We start from the raw sequence: 15,885 nt of genomic DNA, 5'->3' as shown, positions 1-15,885 counted from the left end.
AAATACAAAACAAACAATGTGTCTCTCCGTCTTTATGAACAATTTCCAGAACATTAATTCCCAACTAAATTTTTTATGTGAATTATCCTTGTATTTTCTCATAGGTAAAGCACTTTGAATGACAGCAGTATGACAAGTGCTAAATAAATAAACTTGCCTTTGCCTTCTTCTGCTTTCTAAACATCAGTTATTTCATAATCAGGGTGCTTTGCAGCTGCTTAGAGGAGCCCAAGGCCGCTAATTAAGGTTTGAGACCTTGGTTAAAGCTAAAGACCCTGGTTAGAGTCATATGAATTCTAAGATCTTTTGGAAAGCCCAAACTTTTTGCATGGTGCTCTTTTCCTTTTTGTACTCTAAAACTGTACACAACACAAATAATGCAGTAATCCTGATATTCTGAACAGGGGAGCCCAAATCATCAGTGTAAAAGCTGTGGTGTAAAATGTTATTTGCTCTGAAAGTTGAGTATATGTATTTTAAGTGACATTTATGAGCGTTACCAAAAGATGGAGTACAAACAACACTAGGGGTGTTAAATGTTCCAAAGTGTTAAACGTGAACAACACTGCTGTGTGTAACTTTGCACTTTTTTTTTTTTTTAACACTGAACGTTTAACACTATTAGTGTGATTTCCACTCTCTGTAGAGTGAGAGCTTAGATGTCTGGCAGTGGTGTTAAAATGAACTCTGGGTGTTGGTTTAACACTGCTGATTTTACTGCGCGCACTAAACATGAGCTACTAACTTTGAATTTCAATATGCATCATCATAATCATCATCACTATTATTATTATCATCATCCAGCAGCCACACACAATGTTACTTAATGCACAAATCATCACTGCCGTCAAGCATCCACACTCTGAACCTTCTTCCGTTGCGTAGCAAGCGTTGACAGACATCCAGAAAGGGGGTGGAAACAGGTGCCAGAGTCCAGCCCAGTTAGCTGGGCTGATTTCCCTGCTCTAACAGACCTGTGAAACCTCACCATTAACAGGTGAGTTGAATCAGGTGGGCCTGAGCATGAGAAGCACAAAACTGCACAGGAATCAGGCCCTGCAGGACTGGAATTGCCCACCCCTGTTCTAAACCTACAGACTGTGTTTATAAGTCATTCCATATAAGGCCCCATGTACAGCGTACAACCTAGATGAGGCCCATGTTTAGCCCCTCCTGGTCCCATCACTGACCCTGGTGGGCATCCATATGTGAGGCCAACATGGAATGCATGGACAAAACCTTCTGGGTCCTAGCTGGGCTAATCATACAGGCCATACGTGGACGTGTTATCACAGTATATTTTAATAATACTATAATAATGGAACATATTGAATATATTGTACATTATTATAGAATGATGGAGTTATTAAATATATATATAGTGCATATTTATATCTAATAATGGATTCTTTAGAATATATTGTACATCATTATATAATAATTGACTGTATTGAATATACTGTAGATAATTATATAATAAAGGAGTTATTGCACATATAGTGCATAATTTTATACAGTAATGGAATATATTGAATATATTTTACATAATATATAATAAAGACATGTTTGAATATATAATTAATAATTATATAATAATGGAGTTATTGAATATATAGTACATATTTATATCTAATAATGGAGTTATTGATTATATTGTACATAATTTATATATAATAATGGAATATATTGAATATATTTTATGTTATTTTATGTAAATAATAATACTGTGATATTTTGAGTCTGAAGTATGTAGTATAGATAAAAGTTATGTCTTTATAAAATATTTAAAGATATAAAGTATAGATATAAAGTTGAGTATCCTCAAACATTCACAATGCATACTCCGAGCCGGTCGGGTTTTGAGCGTGGTGAGGATGGACACTATTACCCCACAATGCAGTGTGGCTAACGATGCAGTAAGTGCAGCAGCAACGGTGGCTGGAGAAGTTCCAGTGATGTTATGTTGGCATAGCGACCCTTCATCACTTCCTGGTAGTACAAAACAGGTTAGTATGTTAATACTGTGTGCACTAACTGCCGAACCCACATTATTAGGATTAGCGTATGTAGTATATAGCTAATATCTTGAGTGTGTAGTACGCAATCGGAACACAGCCAGTATCAGTATTGGACTGGCACATAACTCTGTATTTGTAACAGTGCTGTTTTTGTTAAAGTGACTGTTTGTGATCTGTGATCAGGGTGCAGTTACCCCCCCCCCCCTGTAGAACAATACAGTATACTGTTCTATCCATAGCAATGCTTTGCTGCTTTGCTGCTTTGCTGGTTGTTTAAGTTCCATTAGCTGACGTCCTACGTCCTGCGTCCTGCGCTCTCCATGTTGCTCCAACAACAACGAATGCTGCCATCAAATCAGGCTGGAAATATTATATTTATGAGATGATTGCACATGAACGTCACCATGGACTGGCGATGGCATATATTACAGGGCAGTGGTGGCTCAGTGGTCAGAGTGCCAGGATATCGATAACAGGGTTGTGGGTTCGATTCCTGGGCTCAGCAAGCTGCCACTGTTGGGCCCTTGACCCTCTCTACTCAGTTGGCTGCCCACCGCTCTGGGTGTGTGTGCTCACTGCCCCTAACACACGTGTGTGTGTGAGTGTGTGTTCACTACCAGATGGGTTAAATGCGGAGGACACATTTCGAGTGGCAGAATTATATATATATATATAATAATTGAATGGGTGGAAGATAAAATATCACTGATATTTTGTAAAGTAAATTGCATATAAATATTTCGTATAGAACACTGTATATAATAAATCTAATAAATGTCATTATTATATATATTGTGTTTAAGTGTATTATAAAAATGAAATAAATTAAGGCTTGATGCACACGAGCCTTCATCACTATCATCAAGCATCCTCGCTCTGATCCTTCCTCCATCCTCTGTAGCAAACGTTTGTTAAACATTGACAGACATCCAGAAAGGGAGGGGTTAACTTTGGAGCGCTTCCCCCTCCTTTCACCCACCCCCTACACCCTCCTCACCGGGTCCTCCTGCAGTACAGCCGCCAGACTGAGCGCAACAGCAAGAGAGAGAGAGAGAGAGAGTGTGTGTGAGTGTGTGTGTGTGTGTGTGCTCGAAAGCTTCCAACAAAACCCAAGTGGCCGCAAAGTGACAAAAACGAGAAGCAGTGACACGCAGCAGCAGCGCCCGCCTCGCGCTTCAGAGTCGAAGAAGCTCGTGAAGCTCAGCAGCAGCAGCAGCAGCAGCACGAGCACGAGCAGGAGCAGGAGCAGGAGCAGGAGCAGGAGCAGGAGCAGGAGCAGGAGCAGCAGTCGCGCGGTCAGGGGCAGCTGGCATGAGCTAACTAACCCACCCGGCCATGGAGACCAAACCTTTCCTGTCACTGGGTGAGTTTTAATGACTGTTTTCTCCTTATTTCTGCGTTTTATTTGCCGAGCTGAGCCATGCTGTCGGTGCCCCTCCACCGCGAGCGGAGAGAAGAAGAAGAAGAAGAAGAAGAAGAAGAAAAAAAAACATCTCGCGCTCTGTTTCTCTGTTTAATCCGGGTTCTGCTGGTTCTTTAAACGTGTTAGCTAACAAACACCAAGCGCACACCTCAACGCTTTTGCAGATGCCTGCAATCCAGGTGTGTTTATTTTGGGCTTTTTTTGGCGCTCGAGCTGCCCACTGTGGAAAAGTCGCGAGGTCGAAGTAAACAGCAAACTTGCAGCAACAGCAGCAGCAGCAGCAGCATAGGCAGCAGCAGCATAGGCAGCAGCGCGCGCTCCTCTCTCTCTCTCTCTGGTCCCGGTGGCACGCGCCTGTCATTCACTCACACTTTCACTGAAAGGGGTGCTGAGCAATAAAGCAGCCGTCGTTTTACCCCCTCTGTCATAAACGTGGCTCACTTTAGCCCCCCTGCTGGGAACCAGGACGGTTCGGGTTTAATGTCTGAACGTCGTGGAGTTTCAGTGAAATCTCCCACAGTTCACGTGGTGGTGGAGGTTCATGCAGACTGAGAGATGTGTGTGTAGATACATGTACATCTGTGTGTGTGTGTGTGTGTGTGTGTGTGGGGGGGGGGGGGGGGGTTAATGCATTATTTATTTGCATTTTTTAATTTGCATATTTTTATTTTAATTATTATTATTATTATTATTATTATTATTTGTAAAAATGACAGCACTGTAAAACAGCTGCAGCCACCTCACCACTCTTTAGCACTTTAGCTTGTAAAATGACTTCACACTGAGGGCGAAAAAGGCAGAGGAACACAGAGTACCTCTTTTTTTTAACACTGAAGGTTTAACCCCTATTAGTGTGATGTTCACTCTCAGAGTGAGAGCTCCAGAGTGAGAGCTCCAGAGTGAGAGCTCAGATGTCCGGCAGTGGTGTTAAAATGAACCGTCTGGGTGCACACTGAACATGAGCTCCCAACTTTACCTTCCAATATGCATTATCATCATCATCATCATCATCATCACTATTAGCATCACTATTATCATCATCATCATCATCATCACCACCATCCTCATCCAGCAGCCACACACTAACAGCATTGTCAGCGTATCAGCATCTGCATTAGTCAGTGTCAGTGCAAACCTAGAGGCTGCACGTGCTTTTCGGTCTGTTTGTATTTCGTGTTTTTAATATTAATGTCATAGTTAAATAAGTGAACACGCAAAAGATCACTATCATCATGCAGCCACGCGCTGATCCTTTTTACAGCAACGTGTGTTATATTATCAACTCTAGTCCAAACGTATAGACTGTGCATTTCAGCCGTTTTATACTGTTTCAACAATTCATAATAATTAAATAAACAAATACACTGAATATAATGTTTATAATAATTCATTTGATTAAAGCTTTAGCTTGAGAGAGTACTTCTTAAAGCCAGCTTGCTGATTGTGCATGTTTGTAGTGAAGTTAGGAGTGGCGTGGGCTGTCTTAGGTAGCCTGTACAGTCTTCCCAGTGAATGTAGGGATGGGCAGTGTGACAGTATCTCTATGTGGTGAGACGTTATGTCAAAATGAAGAGAGAATACTTATTTTAGCATTCCTGTTTTTATACACAGTAAAACTGCTGTAGAACAGCTGTAGCCTCTGTAGCTCTCTTAGCGGAGTCTGTAGCTTGTGACGTTACATCACACTGAAGAAAAAAACACGGCTGAGGAACATCGAGTACTTTTCTGAGATACTTTTCTTAAAACCATCTAGATATATGTTTATTTCACTGTGGTGGTGGTGGTGGTGCTGGTGGTGTGACGATAATTCATCCCTGTCATGATACATTTCTGTGTGTTTAAGGTTTATTCACATAATTAGTTTGTTTTCTGGTGAAATAAGCTGTGAAGCGTTTTACACGCTGGAAAATTCAGCATGTTTTAGCATTTCTGTTTTTCTTGCACAGTAACGCTACTGTACAACAGCTGTAGACTCTTTATAGCTCTCTTAGTCTTAGTCTTTTATTATTTCATTATTATTATATTTATTATGAATTAATTATTTCACATAAAAAATAAAAAAAGACAGCTGAGGAACACTGAGTACCTTTCTGAGGTACTTCTTAAAGCCATCTCGGCCTGATTTGCTTCCCGTTGACGTTTACATTCACACCTAAATAAGGAGGAACACTGAGTACTTTTCTGAGGTACTTCTTAAAGCCATCTCGGCCTGATTTGCTTCCCGTTGACGTTTACATTCACACCTAAATAAGGAGGAACATTGAGTACTTTTCTGAGATACTTTTTTTTTTTTTTTTTTTAAAGCCATTTAGATATATGTTTATTTCACTGAATATCGGGGTGGGCAGTGTGACGATAATTTATCCCTGTTTTGATAGCTACATCACATCAAAAAGATTTCTGAGCTCCGAGCATTTCTCTGTTTTTCTTATTCAGTTAAAACTACTGTAAAACAGCTGTAGCCACTGTAGCACTTTAGCTTGTGACATTACTTCACATTGGAAAAAAAAAAAAACCCAGCTGAGGAACACTGAGGAACACGTCTCTGAGGTACTTCCTAAAACCAGCTCGCTCTGTTTTAGCTTTACTTTCCCAGTGAAGCTAGGAGTGGCATGGGCACCATCTAGGTAGCCTAGACGTTCCTCCCATTGAATGTAGGAATGGACAGAGTGATGATATTTATCTCTGGTGCTTAAGTCGGATTTTTTTTTGGTTTTGGTGTTTTCTGGTTGGTGTGGCGCAACAGATAACACCACTACCTTCCACTGAGCTACCACACCTTATGGGAGATGGGGGTTCGATTCCCAGTCTGGGCGACTGGGATCCCCTATGCTGCGCTACACCAATAAGAGTCCTTGGGCCAGACTCCTAACACTACACTGGCCCACATCTGTGATACGACTAACCTTGTAAATCGCTCTGGATAAGATGCCATAAATGTAAATGGTGAAATAAGCTGTAAAACCTTATACATGCTAAAACATGTCGGCGCTCTTAGCATTTCTCGTTTTTTCTTGTACAGTAAATCCCATGTGAAACAGCTGTGGCCACTTTAGCTTTGTGTTTAGCTTGTAAAATTGCTTAACTTTGGAAAGAATAACAGCCGAAGAGCTCGATTACCTTCCTGAGGTACTTCTTAAAAACCGTTCTGTTATTTTTGCTTTCCAGTGAAGCTAGAGGTGGGCAGTGTGACAGTAGTTCATGTTCTGCTGTAGTAAATTATGTTGAAATGAAGGGCTTGGAGGGTTACATTTTTTGTCTGGTGAAAACAGCTGTCAAACTTTATACTCGTAATACATTTAGTGCTGTACAGTGACTAATTTGCTGCTGTCCTCTTTTATAGAGAAAGAACAGTGTTGTTTTTTGTGATAATGAGTTTTTATATTTGAATATAATGATGATGTTTGTTGATAAGGGAAAGGGTGCACATATTTGTGTCCTCTGTATTTAACCCATCTGTGGTAGTAAACACACACACACACACTAGTGAACTAGAGGCAGTGAGCACACACACACACATAGAGCAGTGGGCAGCCTGGGGAGCAGAGAGGGTAAAGGGCCCAACAGTGGCAGCTTGCTGAGCCCGGGAATTGAACCCACAACCCTGTTATCAATATCCCGGTGCTCTAACCGCTGAGCCACCACTGCCATAGTCGCTGAAAGTCGCTGTCATGCCAAAACCTGATGTTTTTTACTATTTAACGTGCTGTGAATCTGGTGGTTGTCCTTTATATCGGGTGACACTCTTATGATAAATGAACCGATAGAAATGCTCCAGATTTTTTTTTACAGTAACTAAAATTGAAAGTTACGGGGATTTTTCCCTCCTCCTGTAAAGTTGCAGTTTTGTAGACACAATGTTTTTTGTGTAACAATATTATTAAATTTTTTATATTTAAATATTATTTACACTATGTTCACTTGCTGAGGATAAAAGTGCATATTTGAATAAAAGCTAATAATTTAATGATTTAATTAAAAATCCTAGAAAACCACCAGGGCCAAGGTAGAGTTTCTGGAGTCAGCACTGTAAAGGAACACGGAACAGAAACGTCCCCTAAATACTGAAGGTACTGAAGACGTTCCCGGCAAGGTTCCTCTTTAGCAGCGATCTCAGAGTGTGAATGAAGCTAGGCCGCATTTTAACGACTGTTTTGTTTGTTTGTTTGTTTGTTTGTTTGCTTGTTTGCAGCAGTTTGAAATGCCCGCTCCGAGCTGCTTTGGTCGCGTCAGCTTGTCGGGTGTGTGGTTGTAACCCGAGTATTCGAGCGAAGAAGGGAAAAAAGAAAAAACCTTTTATAGGCTGTGATTTTCCTGGTGTGGTTAATTTAGCGCAAAGCTTTTGGGATTTATTAGTGCTAGAACTGAAGTTGTGGATTTGGGGTTCACACCAGATCTTGTACATTGTATGTCCAAAAGTATCCACACACCCCTTTTTTTATTAGTGAACTCAGCACCTCTAAGGTGCACCTATTGCTGAAGGGCAAATGCTGGGGGTGGGCAATATGACGATATTTTATCGTATGGTGATGATTTTGTTATCGTCATAAACTGCATGCTTCTCTGAGCATACCGTGGATATTGTCAGTGCTTAAAGAACATTGACCCACTGCACATTTCATTACAGAGAGTGTAATTAATCTGGTTTAAATGGATGAAGTGCTGCAGATTTTGAATAAGATGGGACTGTATTTGAATAGTAGGTTTTAAGAATCTGCCGCTACTGATCTATCTCACATTTATCCAAAAAAATAACATGTATAATTGAAATCATGAAAGTATTGTGAGATAATGCAAGAACCGAGACCCCAGAGGGTTAAAAAGGACTAATTACACTGTAATGAATGAAATGGTCAGTTGGTCAGTGTATAAAATATTGCCACATTGCCCAGCTCTAACCTGACCTCACTAATGTTCTTAATGTTCTCGTGACTGAATGCAATCAAATCCTCACCGCTATGTTCCATTACATCCAGACTCAAGCCAGTAGATGCTGTTACTTTGGCAAACATCCTGTTAATGCCCTCGATTCTAGAAGAAACGTCAGATTAGCAGGTGCTCTATGGTAGCGAGTAATGCCTATGCTGTCCAGGAATTATCGTCATCGTCTTTTTATGAGATGAGCTGTATTGGTGTGTAAAATAGCGGATAAGCAGTGTTGTGTGCAGCTGCTGGTGTCTGTGTGTATGAGGTAGGGGTGTGTGTGTGTCGCTAAAGGTATATTGATTCATAATGTGAAAACTGTACATCCTAAAGCAGCAGAAATAAATCAAAACAGTGACATTATCACCTGCTATGAAAGCACAGTAAGCGCTCCTTTGAGATCCACAGCACGTACCATTTACCGTTTGCCATTTAGGCTCCTTCCGGAGCACCCAAACACAAGCCTCCTGCCTCTGCTTTCTGCTTTATGACGAACACACACACACACACGCACACACAAGTCTACTTAAGGTAGACTTTGAAGCGAAGGGATGGCAGGTAGGAAGCACTCAGCTCAGTAATGAGTGTAACCTAATACTTATGCAGATCCCCGCAGATGAGCTCATGATCTGGGGGTCATATACAGTTTAATTCGGGCCCCCTCGCTCCGGTGTGGTTTATGTGGGTTCAGGCCCAGAGAGAAGCCCAGGGCTGTAGGCTGTAGTGTTATTGTGTCTGTAACCCTTTGATGAGGGGGTCATGTTACACCCTGACACTCATCATCACCCCGTCCCCACGCCAAGACAAGAGGCAGCAGACATGCATGTCTTCGTGCAGAGTTCTCGCCGTCAACAGCTGCAGAACTTTCTGCAGCTTCGTCACCGCAGTGCCTCGTTCTGGCACAACGCTCTGGTAGCCCGAATCCCGTACTGCAGTTTTATTGTAAGGGTAATTTAGGACAGCTATGATAATTACATTATCGACTTATCATGCAATAAATGGGCATGACCTTGATCATTTTTGCTGACCTCAATATTGCCCATTGTGCTTAGCTAGCGAGGAGAGCCCATTAACGGTATGTCCACTTTGTTTAAAACAGTGTTTTAATTTGATTTCTTTATGTTTTCAGTTATGTAGGATTTTATTTTTTTAATATTCAAATTTCAGTATCTGAATATTCTTTAAGAACGTAAAGTTTAAACTCGTTAAAAGGGTGTAGTTGCCCCAGATAACATGCCCATGTGGGGGCCTGTTTGGGTAGCCCAACTAGAAACCAGAAAGTTTTGTCTATAGGTTCTATGTTGGCCCCACCTATGGATGCCCACCAGGGTCTCACCAGGGTCAGTGATGGGACTAGGAGAAGTTAAACATGGGCCCCATCTGGATAGTATAGCCTAAATGGGACCTATGTGAGACTGAGATGGACTGTAATGATGGGTCCCACTTGGGAAGCCCAACTGGGTCCCAGTGACACCACATGACATGCACAAACCCATTCAGAGCCCAAATTCTAAGGGTAAGCATGGCCTGGACCTGGTTGGGTGAAGTTTGAGGCCTGTTTGAATACAGTGTTTTGAATAGTGGCCTTCTTATGGACTGTTATGTCCTCACCCTGTTACGGCCTGACCATAGACCAGGTCATAACTGTACACTCATGTACAACATATGAGGAGGTACATTATTTTTTCCCAGTCTAGTCCTCATGGGACCTCAGTGCATTTCACATTTTTGCTCCACCAAAAAACACAATATCTGGCACTAGAGGTGGGTGATAGCAAAAATATTATAACGTTCAGAAGGTTGCTGCCCACAGCTATGTAATAGAGGAGAAGATCCTCTCTGTTTTATCATCAAGGCGGAGGTACAGACGCAGCAGAACTGAACTTTTAACCTCCAGGGGGCGCACTAGTCAGGTTTGGAACAGCGAAAGTGTCATTTATCAGCATAAAATGGCTCTAGTTGGACTAAAGCACTTGTTCCAGCTCCAAAATCACGCCGATGCTCCACTGACGTGTGATGAGGAGAATAGTGTCCCTGTCATTCCCACTCCTGTTGCTTTAGTGTTTATTAAATAATAATTTATCATATTGAACGTTGGACAACATTGTCTGTTTGTCTTGAAACGATCACACAGAGCAAAGGACCATTTTTTTTAATGGTGTAAAGTGTTTTACGTGGTTTTGACAGTGCTGATATGTTAATAAGGTATGCTACACTTTTACTCTGACTGTTTTCTCAGCTTGCTGTGGATTTGTCAGTAAATAGAATTCACACCTTGGACAGATTATGTAATATATTGGTGTACAGTGTACAGCTTCCTCTTATCACTATCTGTGGCAACACTGCATTTGACGTTATTCAGGCCTTCAGGCCAGGCAGCAGTTTACCATTATTAAAAAACTGTTGAATTAATGGACATGCTTTTTATGGTGGTATGTGGTGTTTTTGTGACTTTACTTTGTGTCTTTTCTAAATTATAAGTGGCACTACATCACTTTTTCATGTACGAAACCGATAGAGATACTGCAGCCTGCGATACTGTATTTTTCCCTTTCTCATCCCTTAGACCCACAGGCCAGTTTTACATGATTTTGTAATCGTTTGTTGGGATTTAATGAACTATTTGACCAGAGAATGATGGGTCCCACCTTGAAAGCCTTGGTTCTTCCCAAGGTTTCTTCTATACAAACACGAAGTCCGGATCGGATTGGTATTGGTTGATACTCTTTTGAGACTCGGATTAGATCAGGGGGGCAGAATAACCTGATCGGGACATCCCTAATTTGTGTTCCGCTTGTTTGTTCTTCATTAGCTCATTATCGGTTAACCAGTGAAACTGAGGTAGTGATCAAGGAGTACCTGTGTGAATGAGACTGAATGGACATTTAGGGATTTTTCAATTGGCCGCGGTTAGTAATTTGCATGTGTTTAGTCCGTCCTTTCATGTAGTGCATTATTATGCAAGGAAGAGATTTGAAAGCTCTCTAAAACACACTGGAATGAGCAGCACTGTGGCTGTGAGGGAGCGTAAATAAATAAATAAATAAATAAATGCGGTATGATGTGTAGTCTAAATATATTGTCAGAGTAGGTGGAGTGTGTCAGAAAACACTATATATTAATCTGTAGCTGGTATTGCTGCAGATAAACGCAGAACGCAGTCCACTGCAGGCCTCAGATGTGTAAGAAAGCATTGTGATCTCCTTCAGCGGGTGTGATGTACAGCTAGGTGCAGCGCGTGGGAATGAGCGCTCGTTTTCATCTGTTGCGTCAGCCTGCTGCAGCGGCTTAGTAAGATCAGACAGCCCATGATTTATTAAGCGTAGATGACTAAAGTTTCTGTGTGTTTTTTGTTGTAGTTGTCTTTTTTGTGCAGGTTGCTGTTTTGAATGTAAGAGCAGCAGTAGCGAGGGCTGTAGTGAGGCACCCAGAGTCTAGTGCTGTTTTTATTCAACGGAAAATGATTCATACGCTTTCATTACACAAGTTTTTTACAACCGTTTCTGCTTATTGCCATTTGAATCACACTGTTTATCCAGATGTTTGCAGTGTAGCCCGCTGGCCGGTCACTTGATGGCGGGGTTTTATTCATTCTGAAGTTCCTGAACTTTTTGTGAAGGCCTCTATTCGTCAAAAGCTAGGAGGCACCACCCAGCTGGCCACCAACGTCGAAAGACACTGTTATCTAGTTGAATGTAGGTAGAGACGTCAGCCGAGTCTGTCTAGCACCAATTCGACGTAGAATAGTTTGGAGATAATAGAAAGTATTATCTCCAAAATAATAGGCAGGTCTTATGGGGTGTCCCGGTATGCAGTGGTCAGTACCTACCAAAAGTGCTCCAAGAAAGGACAACTAGTGAAAAGGTGACAGGGTCATGACCTAACAGTCATTGATGTGAACCATGCAGGCCCCACCTCACAACTTACAGAACCTCAAGAATCTGCTGCTAACGTCCTGGTGCCCGATACCACAGCACACCTTAGGCAGGTGGTGCTAATGTTATGGCTGATCGGTGTATGTTGTTGGGTTTAAGTGCCATCAAATTATCTGTATAAGTTTAGAGTCCAGCATCTTCGTGACGTCAAATTGATGCCCGATGCATGCGCTGGGCTAGCTGTTCAAACTATTTTTGATACAAGTGAAGGTTGTAGGTTTGCAGTAACATTAAAGACTTAACAGGGTTATTTTTAGGAAACGATATTGAGTATTTTGGTATATTTTAAAGCCACATATTAAGTCTCCTTGTGATCTCCACAGGCTTCAGCACTCCAAAAGAGCTCCAATCTGTGCTTCTATCAGTAGTAGAAAAGAAAACTCACCAAAATCTTTATTTAGGCTTCATACCAAGAAGGACTCATGAAGCTGAGCTCTGCTAAACAGACTAACGACGATTAACATCCAGCTCTTTTACACTGGTAGAACCTGTACAGAGTAAGTTGCCCCAAAGCTTTGACTAATTCTGGGCAGAGGAGATGATTTGGGTCCGTTTGAGCAGCAGGAGGTGACACTCTACTCCGCCCTCTGAGTGAAGTTCATGGTCTTTGATGAGAAACTGACATTCATAGTTTGGGGTGTGGTGGGGGGGGGTGCATTCCTTTTCTGGCCGTAATTCAGGAACAAAGGTAGAGTCGGGTGGGGGGATTATTTTACAGGGCTGTGGTTGGGGGCTTTTTGGCTCTGCACCACTAAAAAGCATACAAGTTGGGTTTTTTACAGCCGGGCAGTTTTGATTTCCTCCGCCGATGAGTTCAGCCCCCTTTTGTGAGGGGCTGCAGCTGTCATTTTTATAGGAGCCGGCTTATAAAGTTAATGGCTTAAAGCCATAGCGCACTGCCTCTCTCTCTTTCTTTTTTCTTGCTTTTTTAAACTGTCTCCTGACAGTGTCTGAAGTGTCTCCTCCGATACATGCAAAACCAGCCCAGCCTCTTTTCGGATTGCCACTGATAGCCGACATAACCAGAGGAAAGTGCCAGGTACCCAGCTCTGCCACACAAGCTAAAAGACGGCTATGCCGGCCAATCTCTTTAAGCTTGATGAGGGGAGATAGCACCATCTACCCACCTGGAGAGAGCACGACCAATTGTGCTCTCTTGGGTTCTGGCTGCTGATGGCAAAGCGCCATGGTTCACCCCCCTCCGGGTCATGGTGGTAGAGCAGAAGACCACCAAGCCACTGGGAGCCCTTGTTTGAAATGGTTAAACTGAAGAAAACTCAAGTGTCGAATTACAGCACTTTTTGGAGTCTTTCTATGTGTTTCACGGTGCAGGAACACCTGCAAACAAGGAGACGTTCTCGTAGGAGAGCGTTTTTAGCCATGCAGGCGTAAAGTTAAAGCAGTCACATGACCATTAACCAATAGTTTCTGTACCTGCAGCAGACTGTGTCAGAGTCTGCTTGAAGCAAACCTCAGACCACAGATTTCAGGAGGGCCTGAGGGTCTTTGGACCGCACCAGGACTCAAAATCAGCTTTCACACTTGGCCAAACGTACCAAACTCTCAGAGCGCAAGCGCTCCTGGGTCTGGGGAAAAATACTAGGCTGAAAACGCCCTTGAATAACAGTCTTTATGAATAATCTCTTTACATGAAAACTTGTTCACAGTATATATGTAATGCATATGAATTGTATCATGGATTCTCTGTGCTTTCTACTAGTCTAAGTATTCTGGGCAAACATGATGATGTGTTATTGTAATTGCAGTGGTGCAACAACATGAAAATAACTGATTCCGACCAATTAGAGAGGCCCTGTAAACAACAACAACAGCCAGTGTTTAGTAACTGCATAAACTGCACAGCAACAAGTAGCTGATGGGATGTCAGGCCATTATCCCATTATCTAATTTCCCTCTTTATTTTTATTAATTGGTTGTTTTTTAGTTTCCTGTTCCTTCTCAAATAGTTTATTTATTCACAGATGTTGATTCAAGGAAACGTCGTTGTGCTCAAAGTTTAATAGCATTTTTAAGGGAATGTTCACTTTTAAAAATAAAGGTGCTACCGAAGGGTTCTTTGCGCCATGCCATAGATGAACCACTGTGGGTTATATGAAGGGCCATGTTTGTAACAGAGATTTGTGAGTGTGAAGAAGCTTGTAAAAGTCTAAATACTGTAAAGGTTCTCTGTCAATTTAAAGGTTCTTCATACTCACACCTTTGGAACCAACGGTGCTTCTAGTTCCACTGTTCTGCTGGTGCAAATTTAGTCTAGTCTAACAGCAAAACTAGCTAATCCTCCACCTTAACACGGCATTATGTGAGAATTGGCATTTCTTGCTCTTGGGCTCCCCCTACAGTCAAGTGTAAATCATGCATCGAGCCACCCCTAAAGTTTTCAGCCTTACACATGCATTTCTGGACAAGCTGAGAGATACAGGACCGTCACTGAATGGCAAAGAAGCATGTGGACTGAGATGAGAGTAAGGTTACAGAATTACACTAATATGACTCGAGTTATGCAACGGTACGAAGTTCTCATAAGCCTCCAAGCCTGGAGTTGCAATGACAGAGACACTATTGTCTTTACTCCAGTAAGTGGAGCATCAGCATGATTCTGCAGCTGCTATTTTAAGGTAAACATACTACATACTGTTGCTTTAAGCACTGTCCACTTCAGTATTTGTAAGCATGAAGAGTCGGAGCAGTTGCGATGACATTGGTGCAGGAGAGTACAGCACATACGTTAACATCGCGCCCCGCCGCTGGGTTATTTTTCCGCAGCCTGATGGAGGAGGACGTAGTTGTATGTCGTAGCTCCAGCCTGCTCTGAAGCCTTGTTAATAATTTGGATGTTTGTAGCCCCACAGTGATGAGAGGGAGAGCTGTATCTATATGGAGAGCAAAGGACTCTACCTCAGCCCTTGACCTCTGCTCCCCCCGTGCTTTATCTGCTCTGAATTTTACTTTGCCTCCGGGCCTCTAGGCCCAGAGTTTCAACCGGGCATGTGAGGCCAAATTCCATCAGTGTCCGACACAAATGGTGAATATGGTGGTTTTGTCTTGTCTTGAGGAGTTTCGATTCTTCTGGGAGGGTTTTTGGTTGTTGGAGAGTCTTGGAGAGGCGGATGCACTTACACTGCTATAATATGTGTCTGAAATGAGTCTCAGAGCACCTCCTGAAGTGGTTTGAGTGATGGGATTAGTATCTGCTTTAAATAAGTCTTGGGTGTGTTTACACTTGCATTTTTGTGTGGTTTGGCCTCATCCAGATGCATGACGCATGAAGTGATGAACCGATGAAGTTTGGGTTTAATATGTAATAAAGCCCTGTCTTTTACAGGAGCTTTTCTTTGATATTATTTCTATCTGGATCTGCAAGTGTTTTACCTTTATCCTCTAAAAAAAATTACAGGCTGACTAGAATTACCTGTGTTTTTCGCTGAACTCAGCAGTGGCCAGATAATTTTAGTCCCTTCCGGAGACATCTCCATATTTCTCGAGGCAGATTGTGCCTTGTTTTGGAAAACAGGATTTTGGCCGCTGCTGTGCCCCGAATTTAGACTCTTAAGAGCGCATATGTGAG

The 15,885-nt window shown here is 42.2% G+C and overlaps 1 protein-coding gene across 5 annotated transcripts in view; it reads left to right on the top strand.

The window, feature by feature from the left end:
• rxraa (retinoid X receptor, alpha a) overlaps nucleotides 1-15,885 on the top strand; it is a 243,853-nt gene that overhangs the window by 80,603 nt on the left and 147,365 nt on the right. Inside the window, exon 1 of one of the 5 annotated variants that reach the window (XM_072661433.1) lies at nucleotides 3,060-3,381. The exons of the other annotated variants lie outside the window; for them this stretch is intronic. Coding sequence (XP_072517534.1) covers nucleotides 3,354-3,381 — 28 coding nt within the window. The 5' untranslated portion in view covers nucleotides 3,060-3,353. Of the gene's footprint in view, nucleotides 1-3,059; nucleotides 3,382-15,885 lie in introns of those variants that run through there. 5 annotated transcript variants of the gene reach the window in all.

Source organism: Salminus brasiliensis, chromosome 18 (assembly GCF_030463535.1).
Source record: "Salminus brasiliensis chromosome 18, fSalBra1.hap2, whole genome shotgun sequence".
Taxonomy (NCBI): domain Eukaryota; kingdom Metazoa; phylum Chordata; class Actinopteri; order Characiformes; family Bryconidae; genus Salminus; species Salminus brasiliensis.
Note: the sequence above shows the minus strand (reverse complement) of the source record. Positions and strands in the feature narration are given on the sequence as shown.